The sequence below is a fragment of the Anolis sagrei genome, chromosome 6, assembly GCF_037176765.1.
Source record: "Anolis sagrei isolate rAnoSag1 chromosome 6, rAnoSag1.mat, whole genome shotgun sequence".
NCBI classification, from domain to species: Eukaryota; Metazoa; Chordata; class Lepidosauria; order Squamata; family Dactyloidae; genus Anolis; species Anolis sagrei.
In genome coordinates this window covers 94,410,380-94,433,768 of record NC_090026.1, presented here as the reverse complement: position 1 = coordinate 94,433,768, position 23,389 = coordinate 94,410,380, and the positions used below count along the sequence as shown (strand labels likewise).

The 23,389-nt window shown below is 40.3% G+C and overlaps 1 protein-coding gene across 1 annotated transcript in view; it reads left to right on the top strand.

Annotated features, from left to right (window-relative positions):
* The window catches only part of ITGB8 (integrin subunit beta 8), a 60,828-nt gene that overhangs the window by 3,154 nt on the left and 34,285 nt on the right, over positions 1-23,389 (top strand). The window contains exon 2 of the mRNA XM_060782113.2: positions 23,092-23,177. Within this exon, the coding sequence (XP_060638096.2) occupies positions 23,092-23,177 (86 nt within the window). The remainder of the gene's footprint in view (positions 1-23,091; positions 23,178-23,389) is intronic.

Sequence of the window (23,389 nt, the reverse complement as noted above, 5' to 3'; positions counted from 1 at the left end):
ACCTGGGAACTTTTGCAGGTTCGCCTATGACCCTTCCTGAGATTCTGTGCAGCATTGAGTTTTCTGTATGTAGCTGTAGTGCCACATAAACAGAGGCTGTATGACCACCTTTTGGGGGTGCTTTGAGTGTGCATTCTTGCACAGCAAGGGGTTGGACTGGATGACTCTTATGGTCTCTTCCAGCTTTTCTATGATTCGATGACAATCCTCCCATGAATATCCCTTTACTGCATCCAGTGAAATTGCCTCTAACTACAATAATAAATGTAAGATTTTAAGGTGTCATTTGACTTCAGCAAATTCTTGTGACAGTCTAGTAAGAACAATGGGGAACACAGTCTGTGCCAACACAGACAAGTGTAATAAGTTCTTTCAGTCGAGAGTATGCAGTTATTCTCACATTAGATGGAGTGAAGCCTAGCAGAGCAGCTATAAACAGGACGAGAGTGTTAGATTTTTCCATTAGATTTATTGAGCTCGTTGCTGAGCCAAAATCTCTGAGAGTTAATGAGCAGTTGTTTCACCTTTTCTCTCTCTCTCTCACTCTCTCACTCTCTACTCATCCCTGAAATAATAATAATAAAGGAAGCATTGCAATAAAAGCCTGGGTGGAGTGCTGTAGAAATAGTTGCTGCTCGTTCAGTTCCAGAGACAGAAAATATGTAGGTGATATTTGGATTGGACCAGCCTTTGCTAACAAGAATATACACGCTTTCACATTAGACAGTATTTGTCATGGAGCAGAATGGAAAGGCAAGTTAAATCTTGGCAATGCACAGAGCACGATTAGTCGTTCATAGAAACACTTTAGTCACTTGTAGTGCTGAAAATGTCACTTTTGGAGAGCTAAAATTTCCAGAATTTACATACAACCAATAGAGGTTAGACAGCTGATTAACTAAAGCCATATTTTAAGTGTTCTGTTTTCTAAAGTCATGGTCATCCTGAATTGTACTTTGAAATGTTGCATATCTATATTTTATACAATATGTAGGTAATAAGGTAAAGGTTTTCCCCTGACATTAAGCTCAGTTGTGTCCAACTCTGGGGGTGGTGCTCATCTCCATTTCTAAGCCAAAGAGCCGGCGTTGTCCGCAGACACCTCTAAGGTCATGTGGCCGGCATGACTACATGGAGCACTGTTACCTTCCCGTCAGAGCGGTACCTAATGCTCTACTTACATTTGCATATTTTCGAACTGCTAGGGTGGAAGAAGCTGGGGCTAACTGCAGGAACTCATGCCGCTCCCTGGATTTGAACCGGCAACCTTTTGGTTAGTAAGTTCAGCAGCTCAGCTCTTTTATCCACTGAACAACCAGGGATAATGTGGAAACAAAGTGTGATTTAGATACTGAGAACACATGTTTAAAGTTGCTGTTCAGATCTGTACAATCTGTCAAAAATGCCACTTCTGTTTTTGAAAAAAAAATGCATTTTTATATTAAAGAGCACAGGTTGCTCTGTTTAAAACAGTGGGTACCAACCTTTTTTTTTTGTTTTTTGACCAGGGACCACTTTGACCAGGGAGCACTCTCCAATATTAGTACCAAAAGGGTTATAAATCAGTTTTTGGTCAACTTCAGATTTGGCTTAGTTATTTGGGACGCTGATTCAGAAAATTGCATGAGATAGACCACATCAGCTCTAGTTTCCGATACAGAACATATGCCATCCAGTAGTCGCCATCTGCTCACCCACAGAAAACCATATTTAATAATCTAGAGCTGATGTGGTTTAAAAAGGTAAAGGTTTCCCCTGATATTAAGTCTAGTCATGTCCAACTCTGGAGGGTGGTGCTCATTTCCATTTCTAAGCTGAAGAGCCGGTGTCTGTAGATGCCTCCAAGGTCATGCGGCCAGCATGACTGCATGGAGCACCATTACTTTCCTGCAGAAGCAGTACCTATTGATCTCACATTTGCATGTTTTTGAACTGCTAGGTTGGCAGAAGTTGGGCCTAACAGCAGGAGCTCACCCCACTCCCTGGATCTGAACTGCCGAAGTTTCAGTCAGTAAGTTTAGCAGCTCAGTGGTTTAACCGACTGTGGCACCAGGTGCTGATTTTCTGAATCAGCACCCCAAATAACTCCAGGAACAGATCTAAAAATGAAGACACCAAAGTGCCCCCACTTCCAGGTGCCACATGGAATGGCTCCGCTCAAGGGGAGGGAGGGAGGAGAAGCAGCAGTCAGGAGGCTTGTTGTCACACCTTTCATGGGTAATCACCCTCTTCCCTTCAGACATCTCAGTTGCCTCGGTACTATTAGAGGGTTTCATGAGACCAGTCACTCTTGTTATAACGGTGTAGTATTGGTGATGTTGTGGACCATATTTAGTTCTTGGGGACCACTGATCTAAAGTGTGACCTTCTACTCCTGAGGGTTTCTAGAAGAAACTCACCCTCAACCCCATAATCTTGGTGGTGCACCTGTAAGTGACATTAAAACTTGATAGGAAGAAAACCAACTCATTTGAAATGTGGTGCTGAAGAAGAGTGGACAGCTCAAAAGACAAATGAATGGCAAATTAATTTTGAGCAAATTAATTTTGAATTATCTTTCAAAGTTGAGATAACTAAACCAAGACTGTCATACTTTGGTCATATCATGAGAAACCTGACTCACTCAAAAAGACAATGACACTTGGTAAGGTAACCAGGAGTAGGAAAAAAGGAAGACTGTATTCCAGTTTGAATACATTGGAAAGGAGCAGAGATGCTACTGCATCCTTAGAGATCCTGTGGTTGAACCCTTGACTAGCTAGCACAACGGTTCTAATAGAAAACAAGTGCCCTTCATACTTGTGTAGGGACTGCAGTACCCATAATGGCTTATTGCTAGCTGTTTAAGCTGGAGCAGATGGGAATTAGAATATGATTAATGATTCTAGGGGCATCCTACTGTGCACAGCTAAGTTCTTGCCCTTCCATACTGTTTTAATGGGACATTGTGTAACCCATGAGGCCATTCTTAAATATGTGTGTCAGAGCTTGCAAAAATTAAGGTAGGACAATGGCTTCCAGAAATGGCATTCCTAAAGTCATGGACATCCAGCCAGCATAGCTACAGTCAAGAGCAGTGGTTCTCAACTTTCCTAATGCCGCAACCCCTTCATACAGTTCCTTATGTTGTGGTGACCCCCAACCATACAAATATTTTCATTGCTACTTCATAACTGAAATTTTGCTATTGTAATGTAAATATCTGATAGGCAGGATTTATTTTCATTCACTGGACCAAATTTGGCACAAATACTCGATACGCCCAACTTTGAATACTGATGGGGGTTTTTTGGTGTGTGTCTGTGGAGGGGTTGATTTTGTCATTTGGGTGTTGTAGTTCCTGGGATAGTTCACCTACAATCGAAGAGCATCCTGAACTCCATCAGTGATGGAATTGAACCAAATTTGGCACACAGAATGCCCATGTCTAACAGAAAATACTTTAAAGGTTTGGTGGGCATTGACCTTGAGCTTCGGAGTTGTAGTTCACCTACATCCAGAGAGCACTGTGGACTCAAACAATGATGGATCTGGAACAAACTTGGCACAAATACACAATATGCCCAAATGTGAAGAATGGCAAAGTTTGGGGGGAATGGACCTTGACTTTTAGAAGTTGCAGTTGCTGGGGTTTATAGTTCACCTACAATCAAAGAGCCCCTTTAACCCCACCAACAATGGAATTGGGCCAAACTTCCCATACAGAACCTCCATGACCAACAGAAAATACTGGAGGGATCTGGGAGGAATTGACAGTGAACCTCCATGACCAACAGAAAATACTGGAGGGATCTGGGAGGAATTGACAGTGATTTAGGGGAGATGTAATTCACCTACCTCCGGAGAGTACTGTGAACCTAAACGACTATGGATCTGGACCAAATTTGGCACAAATACCTGATATGTTGAACTGTGAATACTGGTGGGGTTAGAGGATTGATTTTTTTTATCATTTGAGAGTTGTAGTTTCTGTCAAAGGGGTTCCTAAGACCATCAGAAATAGATATTTTTGATGGTATTTAGTGACCCCTCTGAAACCCCCCTCGTTGCCCCCCCAGGAGTCCCAGTCCCCAGGTTAAGAAACGCTGGCTTGGGGGATGCTGGGAGCTGTAATCCAGCAAAGGAATTTCCCAGGCTCTGATCTGAATTAGTCTGTATAGAAAAGCCTGTCTCTCTTGTCTTTCAGTAGCAAGTTGGTGGATCCTGTGTGGAACATCTCCAAGGAGCATGGAAAAGTGTATCTTCTGACCACAACTTCCAGAATCTTTGGATATGCTTTTCATGGGATTTAAAACTGTATTGACCATATTCGCTACCTAGAATGACATGTCCTTCGTCAGTCTTTGAGTGAGAAGTTAATTGCAGGTTGGAGGGTGCAGAGCTATTATGAAAATGGAAGTAAACACCTCTTGTTGCACTTAGATGCACATTGGTATATATTAATTGGTATATAGAGTATTATGTTATATAATCTATCAATATATAGAGTTTGAATTAGGGTTGTTCATGTCAGACTGCAGGAAACCAGATAGAACTGGGCAAGAAAGAGACCTACTTTGGGACTTTTTAAACTTTATGTCATTAATTAACACTAAAAGGGCCCTCAGAAAACAGAAACCAATTTAATAAAGGACTGTATTCATAATGACACAATTTGTATGCTCATGGTCATGATTTTGTGTAGGTGACACATCAGCAGAACACTTGGAACTAGTAATGTAAGTACTCAGATCACCCTTTCTGGAGAAGATCTAATTAGCAGATGTCTTGATGTGCAACCAGTAATTACTTCGCAGAAATGATCTGATGCAGAATGCTTGGAAATGAAAATAAAAGCAGTGTTTATCAATGGCTTACTGTTCAAGGTTTAATGAAAGTATTTAATAAATCAGAATATGGAATTTCCTATCCTGTTCCCTATATCACTTCATCTGTTCATATGATCTTCAGTTATAGAAACATATACAGGAAACCTGTATCCACAGAACTGATTCCAGTGGTTTCATTTATCCATATCTGTCAAAATATGTCACCTTTAGGCAATTTTTTCAGTTATCCAGCATGACTCTCTGTTACTCTTGAGGCAGAAGTACTTCATTTCATTAAGGTTTGCTATTATCTACACAGTTTCACATATCAATTCAAAGTCTGGGAACACATCAGCTACAGGTACACGTGTCATACTGTATATTGTTCACCAATATAATGAAGGAATAGAAAACTAATTCCAAAACCTATTTACTTGTGTAAGTCATTGTAAAACATGCAGTTAACAGACTAGGGATGGTTCCAGACAGTACCAAATTGCACACTTAAGTCGGGGCGGGGGGGGGGGGGACCTGGCACCTGGCACTACAAGCCTGTTGGTCCTGGGATTTCTGCCTCTGTCATCCACATTTGCTGCTTTGTCCTGGGATTTTGCAGCCCCCAAGATGGCCAGCACAGGACATCTGCCAGAATATGTGAAGATGTGAATCATTGTATAAGTGCCATTCCTGGGTTATAGAAGCCGCAGGGCGACCTGTGCAGACAGGTTTCATGGTGTACTTGTGGCATGGAACAACAGGGTATTGTTCTTGGGTTATAGAAGCTGCAGAGCCATTTGTGCAGACAGATTTCATGGTGTACTTGTGTCATGGAACAACAAGATGTTGTTCCTGGGTTATAGAAGCTGCAGGGCCATTTGTGCAGACAGGTTTTATGGTGTGCTTGTGGCATGGAAAAACAAGGTGTTGTTCCTGGGTCATACATGTCTGTTATACATATCTGTTCCTGATTGCTCTTATTGTGAAAAGATGTAAAACGTTGACTAGGGGGCCACAACTTTGTCCTGGCCAGAGAAAATATGCCTCCACACGTTTCATGAAGTTTCTGGCAATCAGGGAACAAACATCTAAAACCTGGGAACAAACCCAGATAAAAATATCCCGTGTTTTCTGAGTGCAGGGACATAAAGGCATGCGAAGATGTGAATTTCTGGGATAGTCCCGCACCTGAAAATCTTGCAGTTTTTTTTGTTTGTTTGTAGCTATTTCTTCCATGTTTGCAGGGAACAGTGGTTGGCCACCCTTCTTTTTCTGTGGGAGCTCCTGAGATAAAGGTACCATCTGGCTCAGCCCTAGATGTAAATGGATTGTTCCTTATTGGTTGCTAATTCTGCTCCCTCACATAAGTGAACATCAGAGTCAAGACCTGCTTCACTTCTTCATTAAAAGTTGTGAAAGCAAATTAACATGCCCTGCATGGATGTATGTCTATTTTTCTTGTCCACACATTACAGCATGGCCAGGCTTCTCACCGTAATTGGGATGACATTGCAAATCAATGTTATAACAGTATTCTAAAGGCACAAACCTTAACACTAAGAGTCTGCTGAATGCTGATAAAATAGACTAGCTTTCCCGCCTGGTGACAAAGGATCCCTTGTTCTGTGACTTTGACCAAAGGATCATTGTATTTCAGTTAAGCCAACTGCAACAAATACTTGATGTTAAAATGAGAGGACTGGGTAGAAAAATCTGCCAAAACTACTTTACACAATGATTTGGCCTCTGTGCTTTAAAAAGGATTTAGAGAATGAAATACATTTTAATAGGCAAATAAGACTGCATTGTTTGGATCTGTAAGAGGAGGTTAGTGACTACGTGAGTAATTAGGGTTTCCATCTATAATAACAAGAGTGTGTTTGTCTGCCTTTGACAGCTAATGATTCATTACATGGTGCCAAATAAGTTAAACTTTGACAGGCCATTTTTGTTTTGGTAGTCATCTAAGTTGTAATTTCAAATCAAAATTTCAAACCAAGCATGTGGAGGGCCAAGGAACAAAAGGAGGGTGGCAGTCTCTCTCATCCTTGCTTTTACCACAACACCTCCTTCCACCCATGTTGATGAGGTGCACATTTGCTTTCTACTCCACAGTCCATACTGTCATTAAGGCTGTAGCCATACTACAGAATTATAGCAGTTTGACACCACATTAACTGTGGTACTCTGGAATTTGTAGTTTTGTGAGAAAATTACCCATCTCTGTCACAGAGCTCTGGTGCTGCAAAAAAATAGAAATCCCAAGATTCATGGGATGGAGCCATGGAAGTCAAAGTGGTGGTATCAGACTGTTACAATCCTTCAATTTAGGTCAGCGTTTCTCAACCTGGGGGTCGGGACCCCTGGGGAGGTCAAGAGGGGATGTCAGAGGAGTCACCAAAGACCATCAGAAAACACAGCATTTGTTGTTGGTCATAGGGGTTAATGGGGTTCAGAATGCTCTTTAATTGTAGGTGAACTATAAATCCCAGCAACTACAACTCCCAAATGCCGAAGTCTATTTTCCTCAAACTACACCAGTGTTCACATTTGAGCATATTGAGTATTCTTGCCAAGTTTGGTCCAGATCCATCGTTTTTTGAGTCCACAGTGCTCTCTGGTGAATGACAACTCCAAAACTCAAGATCTTCCAGTATTTTCTGTTGGCCATGGGAGTTCTGTGTGCCAAGTTTGGTTCAATTTCATCATTGGTGGAGTTCAGCATGCTCTTTGATTGTAGATGAACTATAAATTCCAGCAATTTCAACTCAATTTCAAATAAAAAAAAAATCCCCCCAACCCCTCTGGTATTCAAATTTGGGTATATCAGGAATCTGTGCCAAATTTGGTCCAGTGAATGAAAATACATCCGGCATATCAGATATTTATATTACGATTCATAACAGTAGCAAAATTACAGTTATGAAGTAGCAATGAAAATAATTTTATGGTTGGGGGTCACCACAATATGAGAAACTGTATTAAGGGGTCACGGCATTGCGAAGGTTGAGAAACACTGATTTAGGTGGTCACTTTGGTGTTCATGCACAATGAACACTAGCCTAATATACCATCAACACTGTGACCCCCAAAAAGACAGATGAAAAAAGAGGAGGATCCCCTTGGGGTATCGGTTTGACCTAAATTATACAACGAACTTGGAAAACATGAGCGTGCTCTTTGAAACAGTGTCATAAGGGGTGGATAGAGGGAATGTAAAAACCCTGAACCCAGGAAAATGGAAGAGGTCTGTTTGGGGCATTGCTGGTAATTTTACCATTAGCAAATGGCTGCTTTGATGCAGCATTTAATCTTTATCTTAAGCTAAATGTCACTGAACTTTGTATTTACATAGACTCGTAGTCCCATTGTTTCATAGACTCGGTAGTTTAAATTCTGCTGTTTGGCAGAAAGATTTCTTATGTTGTGTCCAGTGTTAGAGGAACAATAAAGACACAAAAATACCTGCACCCATGTTATTGTGACATTCTATTGCAGACAAATGGGCCAGATCTATTACACCATGCCATTCTCAGGATTAATGTCATCCGTGCAGGCACAGCCAAGATCACTTAAGTTGCGAAAGGTTGAGGAAACAAGTGTCTATTGTTGAGCATTGGTTGAGAATTGGGAGCTAAATAGGTCAAGTTTGTTTTGGGGGGAGGGAAACCTTAGAATGCAATGAATCAATGGCCACAACTGTTCAAAGCAGCAAGATTTTAAAGTGGCTTCTGAAAAATGCAAGTAGGCATTCTGCCTGGTTATTGTTTCCAGTGTGAACAGTATGTCATCTGTAACCATGCTATTTAAAGCAAACCTATTGCTGCAGCTACCTGCCCTTCCTCTCACTCAACAAGGGCTTGTTCTGTTTTGTGTAACATTCAGAATGGGTTTTTTAAAGGAAGGCGAAACACTTCTAAGGACATATATGGGACATCTGGAAAATGTAAAGTGCCACAAATATGGTGTTCAAGCATTGTTTTTGCTAATGTGGCTTTTATTTTTTGTTTTATTCTAAATTATATTCTAAATACTAAAACTCGGCTTTCTTCCAGTGAGTTTACTGTGTTATATTTTGCTCTTCTCTTTCCCTTCTTTATCCTCACAATGGCCGTATGAGATTGAGAGGGACTTTCCCATTGTTTTGTGTCTCAGCAGGGCCTTGAACTTGGAAATGTCTTGTTCCATCATGAACCACTTTATCATATTGGGGTTCTTTTGTCAGGAGTGCCACAGTTGATCCTGCTGCCTTCAAAGGAAAATGTGATTCTATTACTAGTGCTACTTCAGTTCTTCACTAGAGGCCCTTCTACACAGGCCTAAATCTCAAGAGGAGCTGGGATTTAGGCCCCACACCCTAAGATTTGGCTGGGGTGGTGGATACATGGCATTCCGGATCGACCATCTAGCCAGCCCCCAGCGGAGAGGCCTAGTTGCATCTTCGGGCCCCTCAGAGAAAGCTTCTGGCACATCAAAATGGCAGTTTGGAGAAGAGAGGGGGGCTGGGAAAGGAGGTTGTGGATGCCATCCTGTTCCTTTGGCCTCTTGGAGCCCAAAAAACCACGTGGCAATGGGGATTGACCCCTAGAATCACAGAAGGTGGTCCTGGAAGTCAGTCCCCACAGGCCCAGTACCCAGAAAGATCCAGACTTTGCAGTAAGGTCCAGATCTTTCCAGGTTTTTTTTTAATCTGGAGCAAACTGGAAAATCCCAGTTTACTCCGGATTATCCAGATTAACCTGAGGCATCATTTGGATGCCTCAGGTTAACCCGCAGAGAGAGAGACTGCTTCCTTTTTAAAAAACTCTTTGCGGCCCTTCAACAGATTCAGTTTCTTCTTTTATAATGGCTGGGACTTTCTGTGTGCTGTCAAACCTTTGTACTTTATATCACAGGCAATGAAACACTCTTGTGTATAACCAAGTAACACAGTTTATTTATAACTTCTGGCTCCAACGCTTGTGGTTACATTTGTATTTTGTTGCAATTCTCATGGTGGTCCGCGAGAAGGCCTTACTGGTACATTATTTAAACTGTTGTGTTTAGTCATATCATGATCTGATCACCATGCTCAATATATCTCATATGCATGGGTGTATTGGGGTAACGATACAAAAGGTTTGCTAGGGTAGACCCTCTTTCACTCAGACTCAGCCCCCCTGAACCAAACTCAGCCCCCCCCCCCCCGAAACAATCATGGCTATGGGCCTGCTAATTGCTTCACTATATTAGAAGTCTTTAACATATCTTCATAACTACTTATTTCTATCAGGCACTCAAAAACCAACTCTCCTCTTTACACACAGATTCCTAACTGCCATTTTCAAACTCCCTCACTCTAACTGCCTCTTTCAGAACCTTGGCTCTGCCCCTTTGGAATGTTCAGCTCTGCTCCCCCCAACTGTTATTTTGGCCTAGCAGCCTTTTCAAATCCTGGGCCTACACTAATCTGCATGTGACCAATCGACTTCACATATGCAAATGAATCCTATCTCTGCTGTTGCTACCCTGTCTGTACCTATTCTTCCCTATTTGCCATATGTAAACATAGAGCTATACACCAAAACTTTAACATCGAGTAACAATTTCACTACATCCTGCTAGGAATTATGAGGTTCTTTAAATGAGAAGTACAGGGAATGCATTTTTGTCCATAGCAATTGGTTTCCGAAATGAAGCATGATCTTAGTAGATAGAAAGTTTTTTAACATAATAGCAAGAAGTTCTACATGAAAATTACATATGGCATTTATTGCTTCTAGGACATCATTAATTGTAATACGTACACTAATTTCAGTACCACCAACACACACACAAAACAGGAAAACAGAAAAAGCTAGGCAATTACAAAATCCAGCTCATAGAGTGATTCCGCACAGGAGAAAATGCAACATTAAAAGTGCCAGTTTGTGCCACAATTTGAGGCCATACAGGCAGGCAAAACCCCATGTCATATATACCCACCCAGTCTCAGCACTGGTGTGGATGACCCTGCCTCCACCACCGCCCCAAAGAAGGTAAAGAAATTACTCCTTCTTTTCTCTGGAGGCTCTTTCACTCCTGACTCTGCTTCAGCAAGAAAAAATGGGAGCTTTGCAGGAGGGGATGGAGATCCTGCTCCAAAGCTTCTGTTCAGCTCTGCTCCCCCCAACTGTTATTTTGCAGATGTAGAGCCAGGAGCAAATTAGGCTCCATCTACACAGACATATAATGCAGTTTGAGAACTGATTATATAGTCAATGTGGAATCATGTAATGTGTTTTAACTATATTGTATAAGTGTACACTAAACATATAATGCAGTTTCAAACTACATTATATGGTAGTGCAGATCTGGCCAGAGCCTTAGGAAAAAGGAAGGAGGCCTTTTCTGATTGGGGGAGGGGGCAGGGAGGTGCGAGAGGCACTGCCATCCCATTTCCCTGAGCAGCCTGAACATAGGGAGTGTAAGATGGCTGTGGGTACTGATAGCAATCTCCACAGCCATAAAAATCAGCAAAGGTCCAGATCTTTGTTGGTGTTTCTTTAACCCAAGACAAACTCACATTAAGAAGTTTATCCCAGGTTAACTTGCATTAGCCTGGTGTGTCATTTGGATATCCCACGCTAAAGTGATTATTACTATCACACATGTGGCAGTGTAGATGGGGCCACAGAAGAGCATGGTTAATATTTTAGGAGTAGTAGTGCACTGTCTTGAGGAAGAAATGGCAGCAGACTTCAATAGAATTATAAATAATACCAACAATTGTATTTGAAGACTTTTTGTTCAATACAGCTGTGTTTCTCTCCCCCTTCATCTTCATCTTCATTTTTTAAACTTGAGTGGAAAAGTGGAAAAGGAGACTAACCAGTTGGCTAGTTTTCCAGTAAAGGAGCTCAGTCCAAATCACTCCAAGGCAAAAGGATAAAATGGGGATAGATTCAGATAGAGATATGACCTGTAGAGAAAGTGTTTAGCAACTCCTCCAATTTGGTTTCTTTCCTTTTTTGCACTTCCCTAGTCTGTTCTTTTTCTAAAGTTAAACCACATATGATCCTGGCCATGGAGTAGAAAGGGATCTCTCTCTCTCTCGGGGGGGGGGGGGGGGGGCTGAATAAATGAAGTGGAGAAAAGGTCTTTTTCCTGCTCCACTGGACATTACTGATATTTTAATCTTGTTGGCACAACAAACAGCTAAACTTTCACATTTTCAGTTATGGAGGTTACATCTGACCCCATTACATGAGATATCAGTGTTTTGAAGTAGGGTATGGCCTTTGCAAAAATTATTGATAAAGTTACTCCAGCAAATCCACCAAAACTTTCCAACATGATAATAATATAGTATGGCATAACTGAAAAAGTACATCCTATATTGAAATTATGATATATATTCATGTATAGGTCTAGAAAAGTTAGTCAAAAATTGACCCTAGATCGACTTACCCAAGGATCAACTTACTAAAAAAAAAAAAGAACTATCCACTTCTGCGAATAGGGGAGCAAAATGGAAGTGTTTAGTGTCCTAGGAAAATAAAAAAGAAGCACTGGTTCTCCCCACTCCGTCAGCTTAGCTTTCTTTGCACTAAGAACATACACAGGGTGTGAGAACATACAAAGGCTTTCTGCAACTGCAACTCAGAGAATTTATAATATTTTATTGACCATTGCTATCTTTTTATGATTGCTAAACTGATTTTGCAGAAAGAATTATGAATGTATTGTTGAAGGCTTTCATGGCCAGAATCACTGGGTTGTTGTAGGTTTTTTTGGGCTATACGGCCATGTTCTAGAGCCATTTTCTCCTAAGGAGAAAATGCCTCTAGAACATGGCCATATAGCCCAAAAAAACCTACAACAACCCAGAATTATGAATGCTTATTTTTAAAGATGAGTCCAGTCAAGGAAGCTCACTAAAGTCATGAGTAAACCTGAATATAGTCTGAGATTAGACATAAACTCATAAGATGAGTTCATTCATTTTGTTTTGTTTTAAATATAGGAAATGACATGCATATGAGCATGGGGGTTATTTCTAGCAGCACATATGATACCATTGAAAAGCTGATCTGTAGTGACTATTATTGATGCTGAGAAGAAGTGGTGTAAGGTGGGAAGGCAAAGATCAACTCATTTTCATGCTTGGAGCACACTGTGCTTTATCACAATACAGAGACACCTGCCACCAACTGCGAGGAAGAAGACAATATTGTGCTGAGCTGGGTTCGTTTTGTATTCAGCATATGGCTTTTAGTGTACTCATCCATTTTGTAAATGCAGCTTTAGCCACTTTGAGGATGCCAGTTAAAAGCAGGATATAAATCAAACAAATCTTCTAAATCCAGTCTTAATTAAGGATATGGAAGGGGAGCCTGTGGGGGAAACCCCCCCCCCCATAATGGGCTGGGTAGCCACTCTGGGTAGCCACTCTTTTTTAACCCCATTGATGACACCTAGGCTGAGGCTCCCTTGAAGGGAAGAAATTAAGGGCTCCCAGGAGAAAGGGGGGCCTCATAAGTTCCCCATTGCCACCAATGGGCCAAAAAGAGCAGGTTTTTGTTTTGTTTTGTTTTGTTTTTTGGATTTTGAACAAAAACTCCAATTTGACAGAATGCCCATTTTTGGAGAGCACTGGAAAACAGCTATGAGGGGCTTCTGGTATCTGACAAGCAGAAACGGATAGCAATTCACCTGAAATGCACAAGTCTAGTGTATACATCAAAATCCATGGAGAAATCATTATCAATATATATGCTTAAGAAGGCTAATAAGTGCCATGCCAATCCTTAAAATATAAAAAGTTAAGTTAATCTATATAAATAAAAATGTAATGTTCATTTGTGGGATTAACGTACCATATATTCTGGCATATAAAACTACTTTTTAAGCCAAGAAAATCTTCTCAAAAGTCAGGGGTCACCTTATACGTGGGAGTAGTCTTATACATTGGAGTCATCCTATACGCTGGAGTAGCCTTATGCATGGGGTCGTCTTATAGAGCGGGTGCTGGAACTTCCAATCCAGATTGGAGAATCTGTGGTTGCTGCATATTATGGGAGGAGCTCAAAAATGGCAGTGGCTGCGTCCCTGCCGTATGCAGCGACTGTATGAAAGCATTAAGGGTGACATTGCACAAGTACGCTAGAAGAAAATCCATTCATCAGGATTCGTGGACTTAATGCGGTCCCGATGGTGAAATTAAGGGGCGCCTCACTGGGAAGGTATAAGTGAAGGGTGAAGCAAGCTGCAGATGTCCAGGGTGCCCGGGGTTTGGAAAAAAGAGATAGAGTGGCTCTGGGCCCAGAAAAACACAATTCTTTTACCTGTATGGCCTGCCTTTGTATCCTATTACCGTACCTCCTCCTCTGCCTCTCACTTGTGACAGTGGTGGGGTCGAGAGCAGGGCCTCCCCAGATGATCTTAGATTTCGGGGTGGGACATAGAGGGAGATACGTTCGGACAGATACACTGGACCGGAGCCGTACAGGGTTTTGTAGGACAACATAGGAAAATTACCATATTGAAATCAAATCTGGTGCTTTTTAAATTTTTATTTGGTGTGTGTTGGAAGAGGAGTAGTCTTATACGGCGAGTATACCCCAAATTCTATATTTTAACTGGAAAAGTTGAGGGTCGTCTTATACACCCAGTCATCTTATATGCCAGAATATACGGTAACTCAAAAACCACTAGACGAATTGACACCAAATTTGGACGCAATATAACTATCAGGCCAACAAGTGACCATCACTCATAAAACACTCAAAAACACAGCAGAAGAGACACAAAAAGCAAAAAAATAAATAAACAAAATAAATTATAATACATGCTCAAAACCACACACACACACACATATATACAAACACACATATATTCACATATACACAAATATATACACACATAAAACACTTATACACAGACTGGGCCACAGCAATGCATGGAAGGGGATGTCTAGTCTCAAATATTACTCTTTTGTTTTCTCATCTTATAATCACTAACTTAATTCATCAAAAGAGAAAAAGAAAGGGAAGAAGAAAATGCAAGCCTAACAAACATATGATCACAGACTCATAAGGGAGTCTGAATTGTACTACCTTACATGAAACTTCAGTTATTCAATTACGGTTTCATGCATAAAAATTACATAAAGCTGTGGAAGTGTAAGCCTCATGTTTCTGGGATCTACTTGTACTGTACTTTGGTTTTCTTTATAGAATTCTTATAACCAACAGTCCAAACCAGGTGCAAAAGTTGTACAACAGAATTTCATAATTCTGAGCCCAGGAAAATAAGCCATTTTTCCAAACAAAAATCTAGTGTACTCACCCCTGATACATTCTTTATACATGCTGTACAATTCAGGACAAAGACGATTGGTGTAGTGTTGTGAGCATTGGGCTATAACTCTGGAGACAAGGGTTAGAGTCCACACTAAGCCAGGGAAATCCTCTCCTCTTAGCCTCAGAGGTAGGCAAAAGCAAATTCCCTCTGAACACATCCTGTGATAGTTACCTTAGGGTCGTCTTAAATCAGCAACGTCTTGAAGGTGCACAACAAGGAGGCAATTGCATTTTGGTTCCAAACAAACATTATTGATCAAATCCTGATCACAGAGAGATTTTCCCAGTAGAGCATGATCTAAAGTTACTTTGCCTGCATGAGATGATAAGTGGATAACAATAGGTGATGGATAAGAGGCCGTCTTTTAATATTTTCATCTTTATAACAAGATAAATGTGGATTTTTTATTTTAAAAGCCACTTGATAAACTGGAAAAATATTTACATTGGATTCTGACAATACCGACATCTTTGGCTTGATTTGGTGTGTTAGCAGATTTGGTGTTACATTCCAACTCGCAAATTAAAACCCAACAAACCCTTTGGGATATGATTTTAGTTTGTTTAGCTAAAAGTGAAACAAATACTTCATTTCTGAATCTGAGAATTCCTCCTTTTTGTTTGTTTTGCAGCTTAGTTAAGCAAATAATTAACCAACTCAGAAGCTGATGTTCATTATTTGTCTTAAGGTAGCCAAGGCAACAGCGTGCAGGTTCAGCTGAGGCTCTTTTGCAGTTTTCACTGAAATAAACAGACCTGTTATGACAACTCTAGAGTGAAATTATTGGTAATCATTGTGAAAAATGGGATAGTATTGTTGGAGCCCCTGGTGGCACAGTGGATTAAAGTGCTTGTCTGCTGAACTTGCTGATTGAAAGGTTGCCGGGTACAAATCTGGGGAGCAATGTGAGCTTCTGCAGTTAGGCCCAGCTTCTGCCAACCTAGCAGTTCAAAAACATGCAAATGTGAGTAGATCAATAGGTATCGCTCCAGCAGGAAGGTAGCAGCACTCCATGCAGTCATGCCAGCCACATGAACTAGGAGGTGTCTACAGACAGTGCCGGCTCTTCGGCTTAGAAATGGAGATGAGCACCAACCCCAGAGTTGGACACAACTGGACTTAATGTCAGGGGGAAACCTTTTCCTTTACTATTGTTTGGCACTAGCTTCTTTTTTATCTTTATCCAGTTCAATTTTAGATTATTAAACTTTGAAATGAATCAGTTTAAAGTTCTGAATAGTTTGCAAGATCCTGTCTGTTGCTCTATTGATCAGAATTGAGAGACCAGAGTGGAGGGGGTGGATTCAGGAACTAACATCAAAGCATGACTTCACCCAGGATTAGTATGCAGGAGCATCCTGGGAATTACAGTACCTTCCTAGTCCTCTGTTTTACAAATGTGCAGAGCAATACTTTGGGCAGCAGGGAGGGAATTTCTAATCTTGCCATGTCAGGAAGTGGGCAGAGGAATGAAGCTTGCTACCAACCATATTGCCAAGTGGAAAATATCACATTATCTAATTCACAAAGGAAAGAGAGAGAGATCCTCAGCAGTTTTGTCACCATAATTATGTGCCTTTGTTTAGAGACAGAAAACTGGACCTTTGCTGATGTCAAATAATGTGGACATGTACCTTATATCATGCTGTCCACCATCACAAAATGGTTCTTTACCATTTTGCTTGTCATCCTCTCTCTTAGATAATGGAAGAGAGACAGAAAGGGTTACTTATGGACACAGGGAAAGTGCTAGGTCCATTGAGAACCTCATCACATGAAACAGAGCCAAGCATAGAAAAGTGGAGGGAACTATTTTTCTTTTGTTCTCTACCGTCAGGTCATGCGGCTTTGCATGTTCAGGGTTGGCAGCCATCCCATGTTTTTTCCCTGCTTCTACCAGGCTTCTCCCACTGGGAGTCAGGTAACACCCAACTCCTGATAGCGCTGTCCTCCCTCCATTTCTATGTGCTGCTGCAATGGAATCCCACAGGCAACCATCGGAAATGGCCTTGCATCGTGTGTGAGGGCTTCCGTGGGACTCAGTTTCTGCAGTGCAGAGGAATGGAAATAAGACTGTGTTTGCTGAGGTCCTGATTTTATGATGACTTGTAGAAGCACAATGGACCTTTGGGTCTTGAGTTTTAAAAATGAAATGCATTTGGACACCTAGCAGATGAAAGTTTGTGAAATGGATTCATTTCTAATAAGGTAAGGAAGAAGACACGAATCTTTTCAAATTTGAACTGTATTTTGTAGCCAATTTAGGGCCCTTCCAGACAGGCCCAAAAGCAGGGCCTGTTGTCCAAATGAAGCCACTGGTAAAAGGGAATTAGTTCTGAATTAAATACTCCATTAGACTCCGGGCCTTCCAGAAAGTCCTGGATCTAATGGGGTATTGGGCCTGTTAGTCCTGGGACTACCCGGGGATCAGTTCCCACAGCCATCTCCTACTTTTTGGGCTCCTGGAGCCCAAAGGTGCGGGATGGCACCCACTCCCCGAAACAAGCCTTAAAATTAAAAAAAACTTACTGGGCTATCATTACACTGGTCTGTGAGCAAAATTGCTCCCCCCCCCCCCCGGTTCCCTGGTGCGTGAGGAGGACTCACAGAGCAGTTTAATGGTGGCCTGGTAAGTTTTTGTGTTTTAAGGGTTATTTTGGGGGTGGCATCTAAATGCACACACACACACAGGAAAGCTTGGGCTTTGTGGAGGTTGTACTCAGATCTGCCCCAAAATGTGTTTCAAAACCAGCTTTGGCGTGGATTTGGGTGCTGTCTGGAAGCTCTTTTAGTTAGATTCCTTGTCTTCATCACTCTAGATTTCCAGTGGTGGCAGACACAGGCCCCTTCTATACAGCTGTATAAACATTATCTTCTTTGAACTGGATTATATGGCAGTGTAGACTAAGGTGATCCATTTCAAATTAAATAATGTGGATTTTCCACTTTGATAAACTGGATTATCAGGCAGTGTAGAAGGGGCCACAACTAAGCAGCTCAATTCTTATTATAAATCTCCTTATTTCATATTTCATGTAGTATAGAACTTTGACCCAGGATTCTGGAGATAAACAAGGAGGAAAAAATCAAAATTGTTCAAAAATTGTGAATTCTGGAACAAAATGTTTGTTCCAAACTCCAACAAGCAACAAGATTTTTAAAATAAGCAGTACCCTGTTTTGTTGGAGTATAGTAAACCTTTTATTCCAAAACTGACCAATTTTGACTAATCCCTGAAACCTATTTTCAGAGTGTATTTCTGTAGACTGAATAGCAATTATATTCTGAACTTAGGTGACTGGTTCAGTTTCGCTAGTATTAACTATCAGTTTGGTTCAATAATACTAGTCCTTCAGATGAAGGACTTGGTTTGAGTATCCTGTGGCTTGTATACTATGTGAGGCATTCATCTTTGCTCTGCTCTTCAAGTGCATGTATTTCTTGTTCTAAAAAAATTCTCTCTTTCAATTCCTAAATATTCATTCTTGCAATACCTGGCTCATTAAGCCTAATTTAGAGAACTAAGATGTCATTCTCCTAGAATGCATAACCTGATATACATCTGGACATGATCACACATAAGATTTTAATATGGGTATATGGTGTGCAATTTTTTATGCCAAAATGCCGCCTGTCTTGTTTTAAAATACCTTTTGGCAAGTATTAGTTATTTAACTAAAGCCAATAGAAGCTTGCCTTTTGATTTTTGGCAACATAGCCGTTCAGTTTTGTCTGGGCTTTGTGGGTAAAATTGTGAGAAAAGTCTCTGTTCTGCATGAAGCCAACTCATAAAAAATATTTCAAGCTCTAGTGATATATATATATATATATATATATATATATATATATATAATTTAGTAATGCCTTGGTCTAATTTATTTATATTTTTAAATAGACTGGCAGCTAAATGAGAAATATTTCATGAATGAATACATGTCTGTAAATGTTACTCTGTGAGAGATTGTTGAAGCACACTTTTAACCCAGATTTTCAACTCTTTGAAAGGAATTACAGCCACTCAGTACATTTTTCTTTGTAACATTTATCGATACATTAAGTTTGAAACAAATTGGCTCCATAAGGGGAGTGATTTGCAAACCCCTCTATATTGATTGCATTTAACTAAACTGAATTGGTTCAAAAACACTGAAAGCAGCTTCATGCAGAATTTCTAGATTCTTTAATTCAGACAATCCTACCTGCCCTTACAGCCCCATCTCAACTGCCATATAAAATCCAGATTATCTGTTTTGAACTGGATTATATGGCAATATAAACTCATAATCCAGTTCAATGCAGAAAATGTGGATTATCTGATTTGATAATCTGGATTATATGGCTTCAGACATGTGTAGGTACCAAAAAGTCCAAATATCACAATTGGCAAGAAGATAACAGGATTTGTCTCCAGAAGTCCCAGTGTTTCAACTAGAACAGTGGTTCTCAACCTGTGAGTCCCCGGGTCTTTTGGCCTTCAACTCCTAGAAATCCTAACAGCTAGTAAACTGACTGGGATTTCTGGGAGTTGTAGGCCAAAACATCTGGGGACCCACAGGTTGAGAACCACTGAACTAGAACATCTCTGAAGGGATTGGATAGACCCTTATTTGAAACCTTGGTGATCTACTATTACCAAGTGTAAAGTAAGGATAGAAATTGCTTTGATTAGATCCACCCATAATGAATTCCCATTCTTATCAGTTGTTTGAAGAAAGAGGGTGTGATTAAGTCCTCTGTTGTTCTGGTTCTATGGTTGAAACACTGGTTAGATCTTCACCAGTTGTTGCTTCACCTCAATTCCCTTTTGTGGGAATAGATAGAGGAGGGACAGAGCAACTGGAGAACCTCTGGATCAGATGGATTAGATCATTGAGCCATGCAGTCCCTGTGAGTAGCCCATATGTGTTCTGAGTCCCAGCATAAATACAAAAAAAGTGGATGATCATGCCCTATATTATTTAGTGGTAGTGATGTGAACATGAATGCTTCAGGATTGCATTGCAATGACAGCCATTTAATCAATTGAGATATGACAACCCATAGTTGATTAAATTCATGGTTCTGGATCAGTAGGGCTAATTTACGAGTGGTCTAACTCCATAAAAGGCAGCTTCTTTGGCTTTTTATATGTCATTAATATATCAAATATATGGCTTTTGGCAAGCTTCTATTGTGTCTTTGTGGTGTTTTGGAGAAATTTAGGTAGCAACTCTTTCTCTTTCATGTTTTACATTTCTCTATGTAAGGGAGTACTGTACTGGTTTTTGCAATTGCTTAAATGCACACAGACATGTAAATCCCAGTGTACAGTCTCAAGTGAAAAATCCAACAGAAACTATTTTAGGCTTTGCTGTTTATATAGTCCAGCTATCTCACGTGTTGATTTTACCCAGCATTTTGCAGTATCAGTTTTTAGTGTGTTGCCCATTGAGATCTCAGTCCATTTGGGGCTCCCAGCTATAGTATGCAGGTGTGTTTAATTAATGGGCTTTTGTCAAGCAGTAGGAGTTTAAGTGGATGCTCTCTAGTTTGGACTAGCAATTGGATTGAGGTCAGAAAGCGTGTCTGTGACTTGATCAACAGATCACTCTAAATCAGGGTTGATGCAGGGAAGTTTAGTGTATTTGTACTAATAAAGAAGAAGCACTTAGCATTTTGCTTACTTTTGTATCTAATGCCCAGATTCAAATACTAGTCTTATCTAGAGTGCACCCATTCAATCATTTTCTGAATATTCAGCTCTTGTGTAAATCTTATGGATTAAATGTTTATTGTAATTAGGGCCCCTTCTATACTGCTATGTGATCCAGATGATCTAAGCAGATAATCCACATTATCTGCTTTGAACTGGATTATAAATGAGTCTACACTGCCATAGAATCTGGTTCAAAGCAGATGATTTTGATTTTAGAAGTGCCTTGGTGCTTTTGATTCAGATCAAGCTAATGTTAGTGCTGTTGAAATAGGAATCTGGGCGGCCAGGGTTCAAATACCACAGAAAGCCACTTGGTAATCTTAGGAAAAACATGCTCTCTTAATTTTAGGCGCCATCTAAGCCCCCTTCTACACCACTATATAAAATCCAGATTATCTGCTTTGGATTATATAGCCATGTAGACTCATATAATCCAGTTCAAAGCAGATAATGTGGATTATCTGATTTGATAATCTGGATTATATGGCAGTGTAGAAGGGCACTATGAATAAGACCAAAGAAAACCTTTCAAGGAAACACCATGAAAAATTCACTTTAATGTTGTCATAAATCAGATATGACTTGAAGGTTCATAACAACACTGACAAATGTTAGCCCACGGTTGAAGAACCACATTCTCATTATTTAGTACTGTTGATCATCAAGGTTTATTTTTCAGTTTAGCACCTGGAATTGATGTATTCGTATTCTAGCTTTCAATTCTTGGCTTTCCAAATGTGGAGACAGCAGTACTTCATTGTTGCCACTCTGGAAACTCTTGAGACCTGGCTGGATAGAGAAAGACAGATTGCATTTCAAGGGCAGACTTCCAATGTTCTCTGTCAAAAGGTTGAAAACAGTAGATGGCATGCTGTCCTTTTTTAAAAAAGAATACAAACATAGAACAAAGCATCCAAGAGACACTAATTTGTAATAATGGCAGCCTCCACGGTGAATTGCTTATGGCCAAGTTATTACAGAGCATTAATCTCAGAGATAAACCACTTCACATATCCCTCCAAATCCATTTGTGGCAGAAGCTACATGGAGAGTGGGAATGAAGAAGGGAAAAAAGAATTTAATTTCTGCATCTTTTATATCTATCTATCTATCTATCTATATATGCACACACAGTAGAGTCACGCTTATCCAACCTTCGCTTATCCAATGTTCTGTATTATCCGGTGCAGTCTGCCTTCTGCCCAGATCCACCGGTGAGGGAAGTGGAGTGTATATTACCTGTGGAGTAATGTCCAGGATGGGAGAAAGAAAGAACCCTTGTCTGTTTTGGCACTAAATTCATAAATACAGTAATTACTGCATAACGTTACCATGTATTGAACTACTTTTTCTGTCCATTTCTTGTAAAACATGATGTTTTGGTGCTTAATTTGTAAAATCTTAACATAATTTGACATTTATTAGGCTTTTCCTTAATCCCTCCTTATGTCCAACATTTTTGCTTATCCAACATTTTGCCGGCCAATTTATGTTGGATAAGCGATACTCTACTTAGCATTTTGCTTACTTTCGTATCTACTGTATATATATTGTATTTGTCATATGTAGAGAAGGAAAGTAAGGAAATACATTTAAAATAGTGACTACTTGACCACAGGTGCCTGCCTTAATGAAGGATAAAACATCTAACAGCAGATCAGTCAGTAGTTGGCAAATCCAGAAGTTATAATAACCAGGGTATACCAGGCCTTAAAAGAAATCTGTTCTTCCCAATCTTACAGGTTTTGGAGCGAATGCTTTTGGAACATGGCCATACATCCCGGAAAACACACAACAACCCAGTGATTCTGGCCATGAAAGCCTTCAACAATACATATAATACATTTCCTCTTTGGTTACTCTGAATTGCAGAAATTTGCCACTAAACTCAGAGACAAGGGGCAGCCCAAGATGGGTGACAAAATGATGTCATAATCCACGATAATCAAAAAATTCCAGGACTTCAACACCATGAACTCTGGTTCCACTATACCACGGTTTATGAATCCACTTCTCTCTTTGTATCTGACTGGATTTGTTCTTGAACTCTCATAGATTGATAGAGATGGTCATTTTGATAGCACTCAAAGCACCAGTAAAATTTTACATTTCTGCTATCATAGAATTCTTAGAGCTGCCCTAATACTAGAAATCTAGTATTACATGGTTTTTCTAAGTGTCAGAATTTGTAATTTTTCCATCTCATTTATGTATGCAAATTGCTGAATGTCCTTTCTTTTTCTCCTTGTCTAATTATTACTATAACAGCAGACAACAGATGTACCACTTCGCATGCAACAACATGTGCTACATGCCTTGCTCTGGGCCCAGAATGTGGATGGTGCAGTCAAGAGGTGAGCTCTTCTTCTGTACTAGTCTTCATGGTTTTTATTTATCTGTTGACTACTTCTCTCCACCTGTGCAAATGAAGCCAAAAGTCTCTAGCATCAAAGAGGAAATTCTAACAACTGCTTAATAATGTTTAGACTGCATAAGCAGCTATATAAGAATAGGTAGTCATGGGAAGTTGGGGAATAAATGGCACTTCATAGTAGGATGAGGAACA